The sequence below is a fragment of the Dendrobates tinctorius genome, unplaced genomic scaffold (genome assembly GCF_039654945.1).
Source record: "Dendrobates tinctorius isolate UK_male_01 unplaced genomic scaffold, ASM3965494v1 ptg000261l, whole genome shotgun sequence".
Classification (NCBI taxonomy): Eukaryota; Metazoa; Chordata; class Amphibia; order Anura; family Dendrobatidae; genus Dendrobates; species Dendrobates tinctorius.
In genome coordinates, this window is record NW_027361928.1 from 1,304,050 (window position 1) to 1,325,156 (window position 21,107).

Sequence of the window (21,107 nt, forward strand, 5' to 3'; positions counted from 1 at the left end):
GCAACCATATTTGTATGAACGACAGTTTTCCCTCCTAATGGACCATAATCCCCTAGTCTGGCTTAATCGGGTCTCCGGAGACAACGCCAGATTGCTGCGGTGGAGTTTAGCCCTACAACCTCTGGACTTCACCATCCACCACAGACCCGGCAAACAAAACGGTAACGCCGATGGACTAAGTCGACAAACGGAACTTGTACCAACCCCATAAACTTCGGTCATCCCCAAACCGATCCGTTGAGGATCAGACTGTGTATGCCGATCGCGTCGCTGAAAAGGGGAGCCGTGTTACAGAACCACTCAGCACCCAGAATATGTTGTGCAGTTATATGTATGTATAATAGGTTCCATGTGAGATGCATGTCCCTAATGCATCAGCCCACAGGCTGCGCCCTTGGGCAGAGGGGACACGATATTATCCTTTTGCCCGCCCTTCCCCCACCCTTGTAATTCCCACAGTAAACATTGGCGGGCTCCAGCCACCTGCGGATTTTGTAATGTATGTCTGGCCTGCCGCTTTTCTATTGGCCGGCCCTCTGTATCTGTGTGATATATTCTGTGTCCGGTGAGTAAAGTGTTGTCAGACTGGAAATACATGGAGAAGCAGTGATCTTTTATATGCGCCCATGTAACCAAGGAATTCCAGCCAGCGAGATTCATTCAGACTCCAGCCAACGCAGAGCGGACCTCCGAAAACACGGGGTGGTTCTGAAAGAGGTACCGCAGCTTGGGTAGACCCCGTTACAAGCACTGTTCCGCACCTCCCACAAAAGAGGAAGAGAGGACGCCCGCACTCCCCACAACAGAGGAAGAGAGGACGCCCGCACCCCCTACAACAGAGGACGTCCGCACCCCCCACAGAGGAAGAGAGGACGCCCGCACCCCCCACAACAGAGTGAGGAGCACTGTTCCGCACCTCCCACAAAAGAGGAAGAGAGGACGCCCGCACCCCCCACAACAGAGGAAGAGAGGACGCCCGCACCCCCCACAACAGAGCGAGGAGCACTGTTCCGCACCCCACAACAGAGGAAGAGAGGACGCCCGCACCCCCCACAACAGAGGAAGAGAGGACGCCCGCACCCCCCACAACAGAGGACGTCCGCACCCCCCACAGAGGAAGAGAGGACGCCCGCACCCCCCACAGAGGAAGAGAGGACGCCCGCACCCCCCACAACAGAGCGAGGAGCACCTCCCACAGAAGAGGAAGAGAGGACGCCCGCACCCCCCCCACAACAGAGGAAGAGAGGACGCCCGCACCCCCCCCACAACAGAGGAAGAGAGGACGCCCGCACCCCCCCCACAACAGAGGAAGAGAGGACGCCCGCACCCCCCCACAACAGAGGAAGAGAGGACGCCCGCACCCCCCCACAACAGAGGAAGAGAGGACGCCCGCACCCCCCCACAACAGAGGAAGAGAGGATGGCCGCACCCCCCCCAAAACAGAGGAAGAGAGGATGCCCGCACCCCCCCCAAAACAGAGGAAGAGAGGACGCCCGCACCCCCCCCACAACAGAGGAAGAGAGGATGCCCGCACCCCCCCCAAAACAGAGGAAGAGAGGACGCCCGCACCCCCCCACAACAGAGGAAGAGGACGCCCGTACCCCCCCCCCACAACAGAGGAAGAGAGGACGCCCGCACCCCCCCACAACAGAGGAAGAGAGGATGCCCGTACTCCCCCACAGAGGAAGAGAGGACGCCCGTACCCCCCCACAACAGAGGAAGAGAGGACGCCCGCACCCCCCCACAACAGAGGAAGAGAGGACGCCCGCACCCCCCCACAACAGAGGAAGAGAGGACGCCCGCACCCCCCCACAACAGAGGAAGAGAGGACGCCCGCACCCCCCACAACAGAGGAAGAGAGGACGCCCGCACCCCCCACAACAGAGGAAGAGAGGACGCACGCACCCCCCCACAACAGAGGAAGAGAGGACGCCCGCACCCCCCCACAACAGAGGAAGAGAGGACGCCCGAACCCCTCCACAACAGAGGAAGAGAGGGCGCCCGCACCCCCCACAACAGAGGAAGAGAGGACGCCCGAACCCCTCCACAACAGAGGAAGAGAGGACGCTCGCACCCCCCAGAACAGAGGAAGAGAGGATGCCCACACCCCGCCACAGCAGAGGAAGAGAGGATGCCCACACCCCCCCACAGCAGAGGAAGAGGACACCCGCACCCCCACAACAGAGGAAGAGAGGACGCCCGCACCCCCCACAACAGAGGAAGAGGACACCTGCACCCCCCACAACAGAGTGAGGAGCACTGTTCCGCACCCCCCACAACAGAGGAAGAGAGGGCGCCCGCACCCCCCACAACAGAGGAAGAGAGGACGCCCGCACCCCCCACAACAGAGGAAGAGAGGACGCCCGCACCCCCCACAACAGTGGAAGAGAGGACGCCCGCACCCCCCACAACAGAGGAAGAGAGGACGCACACACCCCCCACAACAGAGGAAGAGAGGACGCCCACACCCCCCCACAACAGAGGAAGAGAGGATGCCCGCACCCCCCCACAACAGAGGAAGAGAGGACGCCCGCACCCCCCCACAACAGAGGAAGAGAGGACGCCCGCACCCCCCCCACAACAGAGGAAGAGAGGACGCCCGCACCCCCCACAACAGAGGAAGAGAGGACGCCCGCACCCCCCACAACAGAGGAAGAGAGGACGCACGCACCCCCCCACAACAGAGGAAGAGAGGACGCCCGCACCCCCCCACAACAGAGTGAGGAGCACTGTTCCGCACCCCCAACAGAGGAAGAGAGGACGCCCGAACCCCTCCACAACAGAGGAAGAGAGGGCGCCCGCACCCCCCACAACAGAGGAAGAGAGGGCGCCCGCACCCCCCACAACAGAGGAAGAGAGGACGCCCGAACCCCTCCACAACAGAGGAAGAGAGGACGCTCGCACCCCCCAGAACAGAGGAAGAGAGGATGCCCACACCCCGCCACAGCAGAGGAAGAGAGGATGCCCACACCCCCCCACAGCAGAGGAAGAGGACACCCGCACCCCCACAACAGAGGAAGAGAGGACGCCCGCACCCCCCACAACAGAGGAAGAGGACACCTGCACCCCCCACAACAGAGTGAGGAGCACTGTTCCGCACCCCCCACAACAGAGGAAGAGAGGGCGCCCGCACCCCCCACAACAGAGGAAGAGAGGACGCCCGCACCCCCCACAACAGAGGAAGAGAGGACGCCCGCACCCCCCACAACAGTGGAAGAGAGGACGCCCGCACCCCCCACAACAGAGGAAGAGAGGACGCACACACCCCCCACAACAGAGGAAGAGAGGACGCCCGCACCCCCCCACAACAGAGGAAGAGAGGATGCCCGCACCCCCCCACAACAGAGGAAGAGAGGACGCCCGCACCCCCCCACAACAGAGGAAGAGAGGACGCCCGCACCCCCCCCACAACAGAGGAAGAGAGGACGCCCGCACCCCCCACAACAGAGGAAGAGAGGACGCCCGCACCCCCCACAACAGAGGAAGAGAGGACGCACGCACCCCCCCACAACAGAGGAAGAGAGGACGCCCGCACCCCCCCACAACAGAGTGAGGAGCACTGTTCCGCACCCCCCACAACAGAGGAAGAGAGGACGCCCGAACCCCTCCACAACAGAGGAAGAGAGGGCGCCCGCACCCCCCACAACAGAGGAAGAGAGGGCGCCCGCACCCCCCACAACAGAGGAAGAGAGGACGCCCGAACCCCTCCACAACAGAGGAAGAGAGGACGCTCGCACCCCCCAGAACAGAGGAAGAGAGGATGCCCACACCCCGCCACAGCAGAGGAAGAGAGGATGCCCACACCCCCCCACAGCAGAGGAAGAGGACACCCGCACCCCCACAACAGAGGAAGAGAGGACGCCCGCACCCCCCACAACAGAGGAAGAGGACACCTGCACCCCCCACAACAGAGTGAGGAGCACTGTTCCGCACCCCCCACAACAGAGGAAGAGAGGGCGCCCGCACCCCCCACAACAGAGGAAGAGAGGACGCCCGCACCCCCCACAACAGAGGAAGAGAGGACGCCCGCACCCCCCACAACAGTGGAAGAGAGGACGCCCGCACCCCCCACAACAGAGGAAGAGAGGACGCACACACCCCCCACAACAGAGGAAGAGAGGACGCCCGCACCCCCCCACAACAGAGGAATAGAGGATGCCCGCACCCCCCCACAACAGAGGAAGAGAGGACGCCCGCACCCCCCCACAACAGAGGAAGAGAGGATGCCCGCACCCCCCACAACAGAGGAAGAGAGGATGCCCGCACCCCCCACAACAGAGGAAGAGAGGACGCCCGCACCCCCACAACAGAGGAAGAGAGGATGTCCACACCCCCCCACAGCAGAGGAAGAGGACACCCGCACCCCCACAACAGAGGAAGAGGACGCCCGCACCCCCCACAACAGAGTGAGGAGCACTGTTCCGCACCTCCCACAAGAGGAAGAGAGGACGCTCGCACCACCCACAACAGAGGAAGAGAGGGCGCCCGCACGGTCCAGGGCTGTGGAGTCGGTAAGCCAAACCTGCGACTCCGACTCCTCAATTTCCCTTACTCCGACTCCACCTCCTCAATTTCCCTTACACTGACTCCAACTCCGACTCCACGACTCCGACTCCCACACATATTGCTTATATTTAAGTGAAAAATTTATTGTAGTACAATGTGAACCTCAGACATTTAATCATTTTTATGATCCAATAATCAAGATATTTAGATAGAACAGAATATATATTGGTGTACTACCCGGTTTTCATTCTTTTTGGTACAGATACGATATGGATAGACAGATATGGATATATAGATAGAGCAGATTTCTAATCTGCTTTTGCTATTGAAAACATTATCTATGAGCTCAAAAACCTTTCAGGTGATGCGGTTTTTTAAAAAGCTGATCTGCTTTTGCAGCTGAAAAACGTATCCTCAAAAAACACAGGAAAAACGCTGTGTGTGAATGTAGCCTTAGATCAGGAATATAACAGCCATTTATAGGACATTTCATAACTTTCCCAAACTCCTATGAAAAAATATTCAGCACATCCTGCATTGAATTACTGTACCCAATTTATTATATATTTTAGGAGTCGGAGTCGGTCCATTTTATACCGACTCCAACTCCACCAAAATGAGCACCGACTCCGACTCCACGACTCCGACTCCACAGCCCTGCCCGCACCCCCCACAACAGAGGAAGAGAGGGCGCCCGCACCCCCCACAACAGAGGAAGAGAGGACGCCCGCACCCCCCCCACAGAGGGAGAGAGGACGCCCGCACCCCCCCACAACAGAGGAAGAGAGGACGCCCGCACCCCCCCACAACAGAGGAAGAGAGGACGCCCGCACCCCTCACAGAGGAAGAGGATGCCCACACCCCCCAGAACAGAGGAAGACAGGATGCTCACACCCCCCACAACAGAGGAAGAGAGGACGCCCGCACCCCCCACAACAGAGGAAGAGAGGATGCCCACACCCCCCACAACAGAGGAAGAGAGGACGCCCGCACCCCCCCCACAACAGAGGAAGAGAGGACGCCCGCACCCCCCCACAACAGAGGAAGAGAGGACACCCGCACCCCCCACAGAGGAAGAGAGGATGCCCACACCCCCCCACAGCAGAGGAAGAGAGGATGCCCACACCCCCCCACAGCAGAGGAAGAGAGGATGCCCACACGCCCCCACAACAGAGCGAGGAGCACTGTTCCGCACCTCCCATATTGCAATAGGGGAAGCCCGCAGCACAAAGAGACACATGGTGACCCCAGAAGTGGACGCCGTCTCGATGCCACTTACCGGATTCTCTCCAAGACCAGGCTGTACAGCATGTCCGCCGTAAGCTTCTGCCGGGGCACGGAGATCAGTAGAGGCTGCCCATACAGGATGGTGCCCGCCGCACTGCTCTGTCGGAATCGCTTCTCCCGGAAACAGATGGGCAATGTGAGCCAATCAGAATCTGAGCCCCCCGATGACTTCACCTCATACCTGCAGCAAAATGAGACTCCATGAGGGGAGACCATGGGGGTCCGGGAACTACTTCTCCCATCAGAGCAAGTTGAAGGGTTGTCTCGTCAGAAAAAAAAAAACCCTTATATGGAAGCTCCAAGACCCCTAAAGAGCCATCCCCTCTATGACTGACTACAAGTGGGGGGCTGACACCAAGGCTACAGCACCCCGAGATGCCCGAAAGAGAGAGAAAAAGAGAGGAACATAAGTATGGAACAAAGAGGAGCTCCATGAACATAGAGCAGTGAAGAGAAGAGACAGCCACATCTGGATAACAATAAGCCGCTCCATCTTCCCATCCCGGGCCGACGTCTACCTCTGCAGCGTACGTAGCTCCTCCAGAGTCTCCATACTTCAACCCACAAGCTCTGAGACCCTAAAGACTGAAGCTGCCCACCTCCAGATTCTGGGCAACGTTCTCATCTACGGAGACCTCAACGCAAGAACGGGAAGGAAAAAGAGACTACCGGACCACTTATGGGAACAGCTATATATTTGGAGCAGAGACCGACCGACAACCCAGTGCACACCGACAGGAACAGCTACGACTGCACAGCTAATAACAGCGGCAGAACACTGTCGAACCTATGCCGAAGCCTTGGACTTCATATCCTCAATGGCCGCACCAAGGGAGACTCATTGGGAAGACCCACCCTAAACTCCCATGTGGGAAGCAGTGTGATAGACTATGCCATCACAGATATGGACCCTACAAATATTGGCGCCCTTATAGTCACCCCACAAACACATCTGTCAGACCACACAACCAACTGGTCCTATACATCACATCCACAAACAAATCACCCTCACAGAACACGGGCCTCTTTAGCTTACCGCCATCCTTCACATGGTCCAAGATGTTGGCTCCAAAATATAAAGATGCCATCAACAGACCAGAGATCAAGGAGAAGCTCCAACGCTTCCATAATAACGTGTACGAACCTAACCCAGGAGGAGTACACCTAGTGGTAAGAGACCTTCTCCATGCCATGGCAGAAATGTCCGACCTGAAAACAAGAGGCCGAGTAAGCAAAATCCCAACAACTGGTTTGACAATGAATGTAAGACCATACGGAAGACCCTAAGAATGGCCTCAAGTAAAAAACACAGAGACCCAAGAACCCTGCTCCGAGAGAAGACTACCACACCGTACAACGAAATTACAAAGCCATCCTCAAAGAAAAAGCAAAACCACATCTCCACCAAACTCCTCCAACTCCAAGATGCCCTTGAAGACAACACATTTTGGGAACTGTGGAATCACCTTGGATCCAACCAGAAAAGCAACAGCCTCCACATCCAGAGCGGCAACGGCTGGCTCCAGCACTTCAAGGACCGTTACAAAGACATCCCAAGTGAGGACCTGAACCCGGCACCAAGAGAGCTTGTGAAAAACTGAAAGATGTGGAGGAAAAGTTCAAAGATTTCCAAAATCCTCTGGATACACCAATCACACTGACAGAAATAACAGAAAGGATCACACGGATAAAGGGTAAAAAAGCCAGCGGTCCAGATGGGATCCTTCCAGAAATGCTAAAATACAGCCCTCCAGACATCCAGGCTGCGATAACAAAACTATGTAATACTGTACTGCAGGCTGGAGGCGTCCCCAAAAACTGGAACCAAGGCCTCATAACCCCTATACACAAAAACGGGGACAAGTACGACCCAGCAAACTACCAGGGATATGTGTCAGCAGCAACCTGGGCAAACTCTTTAACTGCATCCTGAACAAGAGGATCCTCACCGAGCACAACGTCCTGCTGGGGAGCGGAATTGGAGGCAAAACATATGATATCATCCGAAGCTCCTACACTGAGAACAGTTGCAGTGTGAGGGTCAACGGAAGGAGGACGGCCTATTTCCAACAGAGCCGAGGAGTGAGACAGGGCCGCAGCCTCAGTCCAACGCTCTGTAACATCTACATCAGTGAGCTGGCGGTGGCCCTAGAGTCCTCCTCAGCACCAGCACTCGCCCTCCATGACACCCAGGTGAAATGTCTGCTGTTTGCTGATGACCTCGTGCCGTTATCACCAACAGAGAAAGGCCTCCAAGATCACCTGAAAATCCTAGAGACCTTCAGCAGCACATGGCCACTGCCAATCAACCAGAAGAAAACTATTATCACGGTGTTCCAGAATAGAAAGCAGAAACCTGTTGGCCATCCCACCTTTATAATAGACAACTGTCCACGTACAGAAACCAACAGGTCCACCTACCTGGGCCTAGAACTCAGCCGGTCAGGGAGCTTCAAGCAAGCCATAGAGTTACTGAAAGACAAGGCCTCCAAAGCCTTCCATGCCATCAGAAGACGTCTGTACCATCTCAAGGCACCAGTAACAGTCTGGCTAAAAATATGACTTCATCATTGCCCCAATCCTTCTGTACAGCAGTGAGGTCTGGGGTCCAGTCTCATACCCAAACTGGTCAAAGTGGGACGCTGGACCAACTGAAATATTGCAGCTAGAGTTCTGCCAGCATCTTCTCCAAGTCCATCGGAGCACATCAAACAGCGCCTGCCGAGCAGAGCGGGGCAGATTCCCACTACGCCTCACAATCCAAAAGAAGGCGCTGTCATTCAAGGTTCATCTACAAAGTAGTAGTCCCTGCTACTACCATCACAAAGCCTTCGCACATCAGGAGGCCCCAGGAAGCCTCCCAACACAAAGTACCCAAAGCCAGTCTGACCAAGCCATCAGCCTACATGGCCTGACAAAAGGCGAAATCCAGAAGACGGTACACAAAGTCAAAGAGGAACATCTCAGCATCTGGAGGAACGACCTAAACAAATCCCAGAAACTGACGATATACCAGAACCTACAGAGGGAGCAAAAACTGGCCCCATATCTAGAGAGACTAGAAAACCCCAAAGAGCGACAGATCCTGAGCCGGTACAGACTGAGCGCCCACAGCCTACTCATCGAAACCGGGCAGAACCGACAGAACTACAAGCCCCGAGAGAGCAGACTCTGCCAGCAGTGGCCCCAGGAGGACGTGGAAGACGAGGACCACTTCTTGCTGAGGTGCCCCAAATACTCCGCAGTGAGGGACACTCATGACAAGAGACTGTCTGATCTCCTCCCAGACGTCAACTCAATGGAGGAAGAGAAACTGCTGATAATACTGGGGGAAGACGAGGAAAGTGCAGCGGCCATAGCAGCGGAATATGTCAGTGCCTTCCACAGACTAAGAGGAGACTGATGTGTCATGGACCTCTATACCCCACCCTGGACACGTCCCCATCCCCAGACTAAGAGGAGACTGATATGTCATGGACATCTATACCACACCCTGGACACATCCCTATCCTGAGACTAAGAGGAGGCTGATATGTCATGGACCTCTATACCCCACCCTGGACACATCCCTATCCCCAGACTAAGAGGAGACTGATATGTCATGGACTTCTATACCCCACCCTGGACACATCCCTATCCCCAGACTAAGAGGAGACTGATATGTCATGGACTTCTATACCCCACCCTGGACACGTCTCTATCCCCCAACTAAGAGGAGACTGATATGTCATGGACCTCTATACCCCACCCTAGACATGTCCCTATCCCCCCGACTAAGAGGAGACTGATATGTCATGGACCGCTATACCCCACCCTGGACACGTCCCTTTCCCCCAACTAAGAGGAGACTGATATGTCATGGACCTCTATACCCCACCCTGGACACGTCCCTGTCCCCAAACTAAGAGGAGACATATGTCGTGGACCACTAAAGCCCACCCTGGACACGTCTGTTGTGTGCTCTCCTTCCAGACTCCCTCTGGTGGTAACAGGAGGTAGTGAGGCTGATTTGATCAGTGGAGATCTGCCACCTGATAATGAGGACGACGATTGGACCTCAGGAATCTCAGATTGGATTTAAGACAGCCGACGCCCTATTCAGTTGCTGGTGATTCCTACTGGCTTGTCAGCTCTTGGTTCTCAGCTCTGTTCCAGTCATCTAAAGCGAAGTTTTTCTGCTAATGTTCACACTTGATTTTGTTGGTCTATTCAGTTTTTTGTGTGGTCAGCCAGCCCCGGCTGGGGGCTGTGCGGAATTTCCACTCTTATTTATCAGTATTTTGCCAATTGGCTTTGTGTCCCTTATTAGATTGGCCTCTTTTTGCTCTGTCTCAGAATATTTCAGAGTGCTAATATAGTGGGAGAAGTCTAGTGACTTCAGGGTTAATTTTGCTATCAGAAGTGTTGGACATGATTTTTGTAGGGTTTTTTGCAGGTTGCAGACAGTGTCTTTCCTTTCCTGTCTAGTTAGTTTGGGCCCCATCGTTTGCTCAGCCTATTTTCCTGCCTGTGTTTGTGTTTTCATCTTGTGTCACCATCAATACATGTGGGGGCTATCTATTCCTTTGGGGTCTGCTCTGGGGCAGTTAGTTTTCCCTTTTCTTGCTTTAGGCTTATTTAGTTCTCCGGCTGTGACGAGGCGTCTAGAATCATCGTAGGTACGCTCCACGGCTACTGCTAGTTGTGTGGTAAGATCAGGGATCTGCAATCTGCATAGTTACCATCCTCTATGGTTTTCTGTGGCTTAGCTTGTTTAGGTTTTTTCTCCTCGGTGACCCATTCATAACACACGTCCCTATCCCCCAACTAAGAGGAGACTGGTATGTCATGGACCTCTATACCCCACCCGGGACATGTCCCTATCCCCAGACTAAAGGGAGCCTGATAGGTCATGGACCTATATACCCCACCATGGACACATCTCTTTCGCCAAACTAAGGGGAGACTGATGTATCATGGACTCCTATACCCCTATCATCTAATAGGAGCCAGATATTTCCCGGACCTCTATATGCCTCCCTATCACCCCCCATCCCCCTATTTTTTACCATTTGCTTTGGCAATGCTGACATGTACTTAGTCCTGCGAATAAAACTCATTTGAATTTGAATATTAAGAGGCCCGAGACACAGAGAGAGAGGCCCGAGACAGAGAGAGGCCCGAGACACAGAGAGAGAGGCCCGAGACAGAGAGAGGCCCGAGACAGAGAGAGAGGCCCGAGACACAGACAGACAGAGAGAGAGGCCCGAGACACAGACAGAGAGAGAGAGAGAGGCCCGAGACACAGACAGAGAGAGAGAGAGAGGCCCGAGACACAGACAGACAGAGAGAGAGAGAGAGAGAGAGAGGCCCGAGACACAGACAGAGAGAGAGAGAGAGGCCCGAGACACAGACAGAGAGAGAGAGAGAGGCCCGAGACACAGACAGACAGAGAGAGAGAGAGAGAGAGAGAGGCCCGAGACACAGACAGACAGAGAGAGAGAGAGAGAGAGGCCCGAGACACAGAGAGAGAGAGGCCCGAGACACAGAGAGAGAGAGGCCCGAGACACAGAGAGAGAGAGGCCCGAGACACAGAGAGAGAGAGGCCCGAGACACAGAGAGAGAGAGGCCCGAGACACAGAGAGAGAGGGGCCCGAGACACAGAGAGAGAGGGGCCCGAGACACAGAGAGCGAGAGGCCCGAGACACAGAGAGCGAGAGGCCCGAGACACAGAGAGCGAGAGGCCCGAGACACAGAGAGCGAGAGGCCCGAGACACAGAGAGCGAGAGGCCCGAGACACAGAGAGCGAGAGGCCCGAGACACAGAGAGCGAGAGGCCCGAGACACAGAGAGAGAGAGGCCCGAGACACAGAGAGAGAGAGGCCCGAGACACAGAGAGAGAGAGGCCCGAGACACACACAGAGAGAGAGAGAGAGGCCCGAGACACACAGAGAGAGAGAGAGAGAGGCCCGAGACACAGAGAGAGAGAGAGAGAGAGAGAGGCCCGAGACACACAGAGAGAGAGAGAGAGAGGCCCGAGACACAGAGAGAGAGAGAGAGAGGCCCGAGACACACAGAGAGAGAGAGAGAGAGGCCCGAGACACACAGAGAGAGAGAGAGAGGCCCGAGACACACAGAGAGAGAGAGAGGCCCGAGACACACAGAGAGAGAGAGAGGCCCGAGACACACAGAGAGAGAGAGAGAGAGAGGCCCGAGACACACAGAGAGAGAGAGAGAGAGGCCCGAGACACACAGAGAGAGAGAGGCCCGAGACACAGAGAGAGAGAGAGAGAGGCCCGAGACACAGAGAGAGAGAGAGAGAGAGAGAGGCCCGAGACACACAGAGAGAGAGAGAGAGAGAGAGAGAGGCCCGAGACACAGAGAGAGAGAGAGGCCCGAGACACAGAGAGAGAGAGAGAGAGGCCCGAGACACAGAGAGAGAGAGAGAGAGGCCCGAGACACAGAGAGAGAGAGAGAGAGAGGCCCGAGACACAGAGAGAGAGAGAGAGAGAGGCCCGAGACACAGAGAGAGAGAGAGAGAGGCCCGAGACACAGAGAGAGAGAGAGAGGCCCGAGACACAGAGAGAGAGAGAGAGAGAGAGGCCCGAGACACAGAGAGAGAGAGAGAGAGAGGCCCGAGACACAGAGAGAGAGAGAGAGAGAGGCCCGAGACACAGAGAGAGAGAGAGAGAGAGAGGCCCGAGACACAGAGAGAGAGAGAGAGAGAGGCCCGAGACACAGAGAGAGAGAGAGAGAGAGGCCCGAGACACAGAGAGAGAGAGGCCCGAGACACAGAGAGAGAGAGGCCCGAGACACAGAGAGAGAGAGGCCCGAGACACAGAGAGCGAGAGGCCCGAGACACAGAGAGCGAGAGGCCCGAGACACAGAGAGCGAGAGGCCCGAGACACAGAGAGCGAGAGGCCCGAGACACAGAGAGCGAGAGGCCCGAGACACAGAGAGCGAGAGGCCCGAGACACAGAGAGCGAGAGGCCCGAGACACAGAGAGAGAGGGGCCCGAGACACAGAGAGAGAGGGGCCCGAGACACAGAGAGCGAGAGGCCCGAGACACAGAGAGCGAGAGGCCCGAGACACAGAGAGCGAGAGGCCCGAGACACAGAGAGCGAGAGGCCCGAGACACAGAGAGCGAGAGGCCCGAGACACAGAGAGCGAGAGGCCCGAGACACAGAGAGCGAGAGGCCCGAGACACAGAGAGCGAGAGGCCCGAGACACAGAGAGAGAGAGAGAGAGAGAGGCCCGAGACACACAGAGAGAGAGAGAGAGAGGCCCGAGACACAGAGAGAGAGAGAGAGAGAGGCCCGAGACACAGAGAGAGAGAGAGAGAGAGGCCCGAGACACACAGAGAGAGAGAGAGAGAGAGGCCCGAGACACACAGAGAGAGAGAGAGGCCCGAGACACACAGAGAGAGAGAGAGAGAGGCCCGAGACACACAGAGAGAGAGAGAGAGGCCCGAGACACACAGAGAGAGAGAGAGAGAGAGAGAGGCCCGAGACACACAGAGAGAGAGAGAGAGAGAGGCCCGAGACACAGAGAGAGAGAGAGAGAGAGGCCCGAGACACAGAGAGAGAGAGAGGCCCGAGACACAGAGAGAGAGAGAGAGAGAGGCCCGAGACACAGAGAGAGAGAGAGAGAGAGAGGCCCGAGACACAGAGAGAGAGAGAGAGAGAGGCCCGAGACACAGAGAGAGAGGCCCGAGACACAGAGAGAGAGAGAGAGAGAGGCCCGAGACACAGAGAGAGAGAGAGAGAGAGAGGCCCGAGACACAGAGAGAGAGAGAGAGGCCCGAGACACAGAGAGAGAGAGAGAGGCCCGAGACACAGAGAGAGAGAGGCCCGAGACACAGAGAGAGAGAGAGAGAGGCCCGAGACACAGAGAGAGAGAGAGAGGCCCGAGACACAGAGAGAGAGAGAGAGGCCCGAGACACAGAGAGAGAGAGAGAGGCCCGAGACACAGAGAGAGAGAGGCCCGAGACACAGAGAGAGAGAGGCCCGAGACACAGAGAGAGAGAGGCCCGAGACACAGAGAGAGGCCCGAGACACAGAGAGAGAGAGGCCCGAGACACAGAGAGAGAGAGGCCCGAGACACAGAGAGAGAGAGGCCCGAGACACAGAGAGAGAGGCCCGAGACACAGAGAGAGAGAGGCCCGAGACACAGAGACAGAGAGGCCCGAGACACAGAGAGAGAGAGGCCCGAGACAGAGAGAGAGAGGCCCGAGACACAGAGAGAGAGAGCCCCGAGACACAGAGAGAGAGAGAGAGAGGCCCGAGACACAGAGAGAGAGAGAGAGAGAGGCCCGAGACACAGAGAGAGAGAGAGAGGCCCGAGACACAGAGAGAGAGAGAGAGAGAGGCCCGAGACACAGAGAGAGAGAGAGAGAGAGGCCCGAGACACAGAGAGAGAGAGAGAGGCCCGAGACACAGAGAGAGAGAGAGAGAGAGAGAGAGGCCCGAGACACAGAGAGAGAGAGAGGCCCGAGACACAGAGAGAGAGAGAGGCCCGAGACACAGAGAGAGAGAGAGGCCCGAGACACAGAGAGAGAGAGAGGCCCGAGACACAGAGAGAGAGAGAGGCCCGAGACACAGAGAGAGAGAGAGGCCCGAGACACAGAGAGAGAGAGAGGCCCGAGACACAGAGAGAGAGAGAGGCCCGAGACACAGAGAGAGAGAGAGGCCCGAGACACAGAGAGAGAGGCCCGAGACACAGAGAGAGAGAGAGAGAGAGGCCCGAGACACAGAGAGAGAGAGAGAGGCCCGAGACACAGAGAGAGAGAGAGAGAGGCCCGAGACACAGAGAGAGAGCGAGAGAGGCCCGAGACACAGAGAGAGAGAGAGAGAGGCCCGAGACACAGAGAGAGAGAGAGAGAGGCCCGAGACACAGAGAGAGAGAGAGAGAGGCCCGAGACACAGAGAGAGAGAGAGAGAGAGAGAGAGAGGCCCGAGACACAGAGAGAGAGAGAGAGAGAGAGAGAGAGAGAGAGGCCCGAGACACAGAGAGAGAGAGAGAGAGAGAGAGAGAGGCCCGAGACACAGAGAGAGAGAGAGAGAGAGAGAGAGAGGCCCGAGACACAGAGAGAGAGAGAGAGAGAGGCCCGAGACACAGAGAGAGAGAGAGAGAGAGGCCCGAGACACAGAGAGAGAGAGAGAGAGGCCCGAGACACACAGAGAGAGAGAGAGAGGCCCGAGACACACAGAGAGAGAGAGAGAGGCCCGAGACACACAGAGAGAGAGAGAGAGGCCCGAGACAGACAGAGAGAGAGAGAGAGGCCCGAGACAGACAGGCCCGAGACAGACAGGCCCGAGACAGACAGGCCCGAGACAGACAGGCCCGAGACAGACAGGCCCGAGACAGACAGGCCCGAGACAGACAGGCCCGAGACAGACAGGCCCGAGACAGACAGGCCCGAGACAGACAGGCCCGAGACAGACAGGCCCGAGACAGACAGGCCCGAGACAGACAGGCCCGAGACAGACAGGCCCGAGACAGACAGGCCCGAGACAGACAGGCCCGAGACAGACAGGCCCGAGACAGACAGGCCCGAGACAGACAGGCCCGAGACAGAGAGAGAGGCCCGAGATGGCCAACACACACACGAGACATCAAAAGACTGACCTTTACTTATAAACAGAAATCAGGTGTGAACAGGTCCCTACTAAGAGTAGCTATATCCATATACAACACACACACACACACACACACACACAGTACCGTACACAAAGAGATCGTCGCGCTCCATGATGTGACTGAGCATCTCATCCGACTGGAAGATTTTGTGAAAACGGTGATTGTACACATCCGTCACCACCATCTGCGGGGGGGGGAGAAAAAGCAGAGGTTAAGACCCTGCGGAAACCAGAGGGTGGAGGGGGCCGGGCGGGGGAATCGGGGGGGCTAATCGGAGGGGGAATCGAAGGGCACTTACATTTTCGGCAGGCACTCCTGACAGTTTAGAAAGTGCGGAGCAGAGGTCAGAGACCGCCCCCATTTTAGGCACAATCAGTCGGAACTGTGCAGGAGAAAAGAGACGTCAGATCACACGCAGGGTTCTCAGACATGCCACTCAGACCAGAACTCACCTGGGTGGGCTTACACTGAGGGTCCACACGCACCAGGAACACCTCCATAGTGCGGTCCTTCTTCATGGGCAGGGGAAGAGTGAGATAACAGAAAGGGTCGAAGGTCACGGACACCTTGGAGCACTCAGGACACACAAGCGTGGACTTAAAGAGACCGTGGAAAATGTCCACAATGATGGAGTTATTCCGCCGCAGGTGATTGTCCCACGCCTCTGTAGCCACCACCTGCGGGATGACAGATGTGAGCGAGGACCCACCACGGACGCGGCCCCCTCCCACCACATCCAGGGGCCATGGACCCACCTCTCTGGCCCGATACCCACAGCAGCCACAGCGAGCGCAAGCCCCACACCCCGCGTGTATCAGCGCACCCTCCTGCTGTGCACGTACCGAGTCCGGCCGTCCATTGGCGTCCTTCAGCTCCAGGTACGGCTTCTTCTTAACTCTGTTCAGATCTTCATGCAAACCGTCCAGAAGAAACGCCAGGAGCTCCTGAGAGTCCTGCTGCTGGTACCCCGAGAACTGCGGAGCGAAGCGGCCCACCTGTGTCTGAGAGAGCCAGCAGAGTGGTGAGCACAGCTCTGGAGGATAATACAGGACGTAACTCAGCATCAGTAATGTACACAGTGACTGCACCAGCAGAATAGCGAGTGCAGCTCTGGAGTATAATACAGGATGTAACTCAGGATCAGTAATGTAATGTACGTACACAGTGACTGCACCAGCAGAATAGTGAGTGCAGCTCTGGGGTATAATACAGGATGTAACTCAGGATCAGTAATGTATGTACACAGTGACTGCACCAGCAGAATAGTGAGTGCAGCTCTGGAGTATAATACTGGATGTAACTCAGGATCAGTAATGTAATGTCTGTACACAGTGACTGCACCAGCAGAATAGTGAGTGCAGCTCTGGGGTATAATACAGGAGGTAACTCAGGACCAGTAATGTAATGTATGTACACAGTGACTGCACCAGCAGAATAGTGAGTGCAGCTCTGGAGTATAATACAGGATGTAACTCAGGATCAGTAATGTAATGTATGTACACAGTGACTGCACCAGCAGAATAGTGAGTGCAGCTCTGGAGTATAATACAGGATGTAACTCAGGATCAGTAATGTAATGTATGTACACAGTGACTGCACCAGCAGAATAGTGAGTGCAGCTCTGGAGTATAATACAGGATGTAACTCAGGATCAGTAATGTAATGTCTGTACACAGTGACTGCACCAGCAGAATAGTGAGTGCAGCTCTGGGGTATAATACAGGAGGTAACTCAGGACCAGTAATGTAATGTATGTACACAGTGACTGCACCAGCAGAATAGTGAGTGCAGCTCTGGAGTATAATACAGGATGTAACTCAGGATCAGTAATGTAATGTATGTACACAGTGACTGCACCAGCAGAATAGTGAGTGCAGCTCTGGGGTATAATACAGGATGTAACTCAGGATCAGTAATGTAATGTATGTACACAGTGACTGCACCAGCAGAATAGTGAGTGCAGCTCTGGGGTATAATACAGGATGTAACTCAGGATCAGTAATGTAATGTATGTACACAGTGACTGCACCAGCAGAATAGTGAGTGCAGCTCTGGAGTATAATACAGGATGTAACTCAGGATCAGTAATGTAATGTATGTACACAGTGACTGCACCAGCAGAATAGCGAGTGCAGCTCTGGAGTATAATACAGGATGTAACTCAGGATCAGTAATGTAATGTACGTACACAGTGACTGCACCAGCAGAATAGTGAGTGCAGCTCTGGGGTATAATACAGGATGTAACTCAGGATCAGTAATGTATGTACACAGTGACTGCACCAGCAGAATAGTGAGTGCAGCTCTGGAGTATAATACTGGATGTAACTCAGGATCAGTAATGTAATGTCTGTACACAGTGACTGCACCAGCAGAATAGTGAGTGCAGCTCTGGGGTATAATACAGGAGGTAACTCAGGATCAGTAATGTAATGTATGTACACAGTGACTGCACCAGCAGAATAGTGAGTGCAGCTCTGGAGTATAATACAGGATGTAACTCAGGATCAGTAATGTATGTACACAGTGACTGCACCAGCAGAATAGTGAGTGCAGCTCTGGGGTATAATACAGGATGTAACTCAGGATCAGTAATGTAATGTATGTACACACTGACTGCACCAGCAGAATAGTGAGTGCAGCTCTGGGGTATAATACAGGAGGTAACTCAGGATCAGTAATGTAATGTATGTACACACTGACTGCACCAGCAGAATAGTGAGTGCAGCTCTGGGGTATAATACAGGAGGTAACTCAGGATCAGTAATGTAATGTATGTACACACTGACTGCACCAGCAGAATAGTGAGTGCAGCTCTGGGGTATAATACAGGATGTAACTCAGGATCAGTAATGTAATGTATGTACACACTGACTGCACCAGCAGAATAGTGAGTGCAGCTCTGGGGTATAATACAGGAGGTAACTCAGGATCAGTAATGTAATGTATGTACACACTGACTGCACCAGCAGAATAGTGAGTGCAGCTCTGGGGTATAATACAGGATGTAACTCAGGATCAGTAATGTAATGTAGGTACACAGTGACTGCACCAGCAGAATAGCGAGTGCAGCTCTGGAGTATAATACAGGATGTAACTCAGGATCAGTAATGTAATGTATGTACACAGTGACTGCACCAGCAGAACAGTGAGTGCAGCTCTGGAGTATAATACAGGATGTAACTCAGGATCAGTAATGTAATGTATGTACACAGTGACTGCACCAGCAGAATAGTGAGTGCAGCTCTGGAGTATAATACAGGATGTAACTCAGGATCAGTAATGTAATGTATGTACACAGTGACTGCACCAGCAGAATAGTGAGTGCAGCTCTGGAGTATAATACAGGATGTAACTCAGGATCAGTAATGTAATGTATGTACACAGTGACTGCACCAGCAGAATAGTGAGTGCAGCTCTGGAGTATAATACAGGAGGTAACTCAGGATCAGTAATGTAATGTAATGTATGTACACAGTGACTGCACCAGCAGAATAGTAAGTGCAGCTCTGGAGTATAATACAGGATGTAACTCAGGATCAGTAATGTATGTACACACTGACTGCACCAGCAGAATAGTGAGTGCAGCTCTGGGGTATAATACAGGAGGTAACTCAGGATCAGTAATGTAATGTATGTACACATTGACTGCACCAGCAGAATAGTGAGTGCAGCTCTGGGGTATAATACAGGATGTAACTCAGGATCAGTAATGTATGTACACACTGACTGCACCAGCAGAATAGTGAGTGCAGCTCTGGGGTATAATACAGGAGGTAACTCAGGATCAGTAATGTAATGTATGTACACACTGACTGCACCAGCAGAATAGTGAGTGCAGCTCTGGGGTATAATACAGGATGTAACTCAGGATCAGTAATGTAATGTATGTACACACTGACTGCACCAGCAGAATAGTGAGTGCAGCTCTGGAGTATAATACAGGATGTAACTCAGGATCAGTAATGTAATGTATGTACACAGTGACTGCACCAGCAGAATAGTGAGTGCAGCTCTGGGGTATAATACAGGATGTAACTCAGGATCAGTAATGTAATGTAGGTACACAGTGACTGCACCAGCAGAATAGCGAGTGCAGCTCTGGAGTATAATACAGGATGTAACTCAGGATCAGTAATGTAATGTACGTACACAGTGACTGCACCAGCAGAATAGTGAGTGCAGCTCTGGGGTATAATACAGGAGGTAACTCAGGACCAGTAATGTAATGTATGTACACAGTGACTGCACCAGCAGAATAGTGAGTGCAGCTCTGGAGTATAATACAGGATGTAACTCAGGATCAGTAATGTAATGTATGTACACAGTGACTGCACCAGCAGAATAGTGAGTGCAGCTCTGGAGTATAATACAGGATGTAACTCAGGATCAGTAATGTAATGTATGTACACAGTGACTGCACCAGCAGAATAGTGAGTGCAGCTCTGGAGTATAATACAGGATGTAACTCAGGATCAGTAATGTAATGTATGTACACAGTGACTGCACCAGCAGAATAGTGAGTGCAGCTCTGGAGTATAATACAGGATGTAACTCAGGATCAGTAATGTATGTACACACTGACTGCACCAGCAGAATAGTGAGTGCAGCTCTGGGGTATAATACAGGAGGTAACTCAGGATCAGTAATGTAATGTATGTACACAGTGACTGCACCAGCAGAATAGTGAGTGCAGCTCTGGGGTATAATACAGGATGTAACTCAGGATCAGTAATGTATGTACACACTGACTGCACCAGCAGAATAGTGAGTGCAGCTCTGGGGTATAATACAGGAGGTAACTCAGGATCAGTAATGTAATGTATGTACACACTGACTGCACCAGCAGAATAGTGAGTGCAGCTCTGGAGTATAATACAGGATGTAACTCAGGATCAGTAATGTAATGTATGTACACAGTGACTGCACCAGCAGAATAGTGAGTGCAGCTCTGGGGTATAATACAGGAGGTAACTCAGGATCAGTAATGTAATGTATGTACACAGTGACTGCACCAGCAGAATAGTGAGTGCAGCTCTGGAGTATAATACAGGATGTAACTCAGGATCAGTAATGTAATGTATGTACACAGTGACTGCGCCAGCAGAATAGTGAGTGCAGCTCTGGGGTATAATACAGGATGTAACTCAGGATCAGTAATGTAATGTATGTACACAGTGACTGCACCAGCAGAATAGTGAGTGTAGCTCTGGGGTATAATACAGGATGTCACTCAGGATCAGTAATGTATGTACACAGTGACTGCACCAGCAGAATAGTGAGTGCAGCTCTGGGGTATAATACAGGAGGTAACTCAGGATCAGTAATGTATGTACACAGTGACTGCACCAGCAGAATAGTGAGTGCAGCTCTGGAGTATAATACAGGATGTAACTCAGGATCAGTAATGTAATGTATGTACACAGTGACTGCACCAGCAGAATAGTGAGTGCAGCTCTGGAGTATAATACAGGATGTCACTCAGGATCAGTAATGTAATGTATGTACACACTGACTGCACCAGCAGAACAGTGAGTGCAGCTCTGGAGTATAATACAGGATGTAACTCAGGATCAGTAATGTATGTACACAGTGACTGCACCAGCAGAATAGTGAGTGCAGCTCTGGGGTATAATACAGGAGGTAACTCAGGATCAGTAATGTATGTACACAGTGACTGCACCAGCAGAATAGTGAG

The 21,107-nt window shown here is 53.8% G+C and overlaps 1 protein-coding gene across 2 annotated transcripts in view; it reads right to left on the reverse strand.

Moving 5' to 3' along the window:
- Positions 1–21,107, reverse strand: part of USP4 (ubiquitin specific peptidase 4) — a 50,143-nt gene that overhangs the window by 20,909 nt on the left and 8,127 nt on the right. For both annotated transcript variants that reach the window (XM_073558904.1, XM_073558903.1), the window contains exons 10-14: positions 16,253–16,411; positions 15,863–16,087; positions 15,709–15,792; positions 15,500–15,594; positions 5,786–5,974 (exon numbers count right to left, since the gene is read on the reverse strand). In XM_073558904.1, the coding sequence (XP_073415005.1) occupies positions 5,786–5,974; positions 15,500–15,594; positions 15,709–15,792; positions 15,863–16,087; positions 16,253–16,411 (752 nt within the window). The remainder of the gene's footprint in view (positions 1–5,785; positions 5,975–15,499; positions 15,595–15,708; positions 15,793–15,862; positions 16,088–16,252; positions 16,412–21,107) is intronic.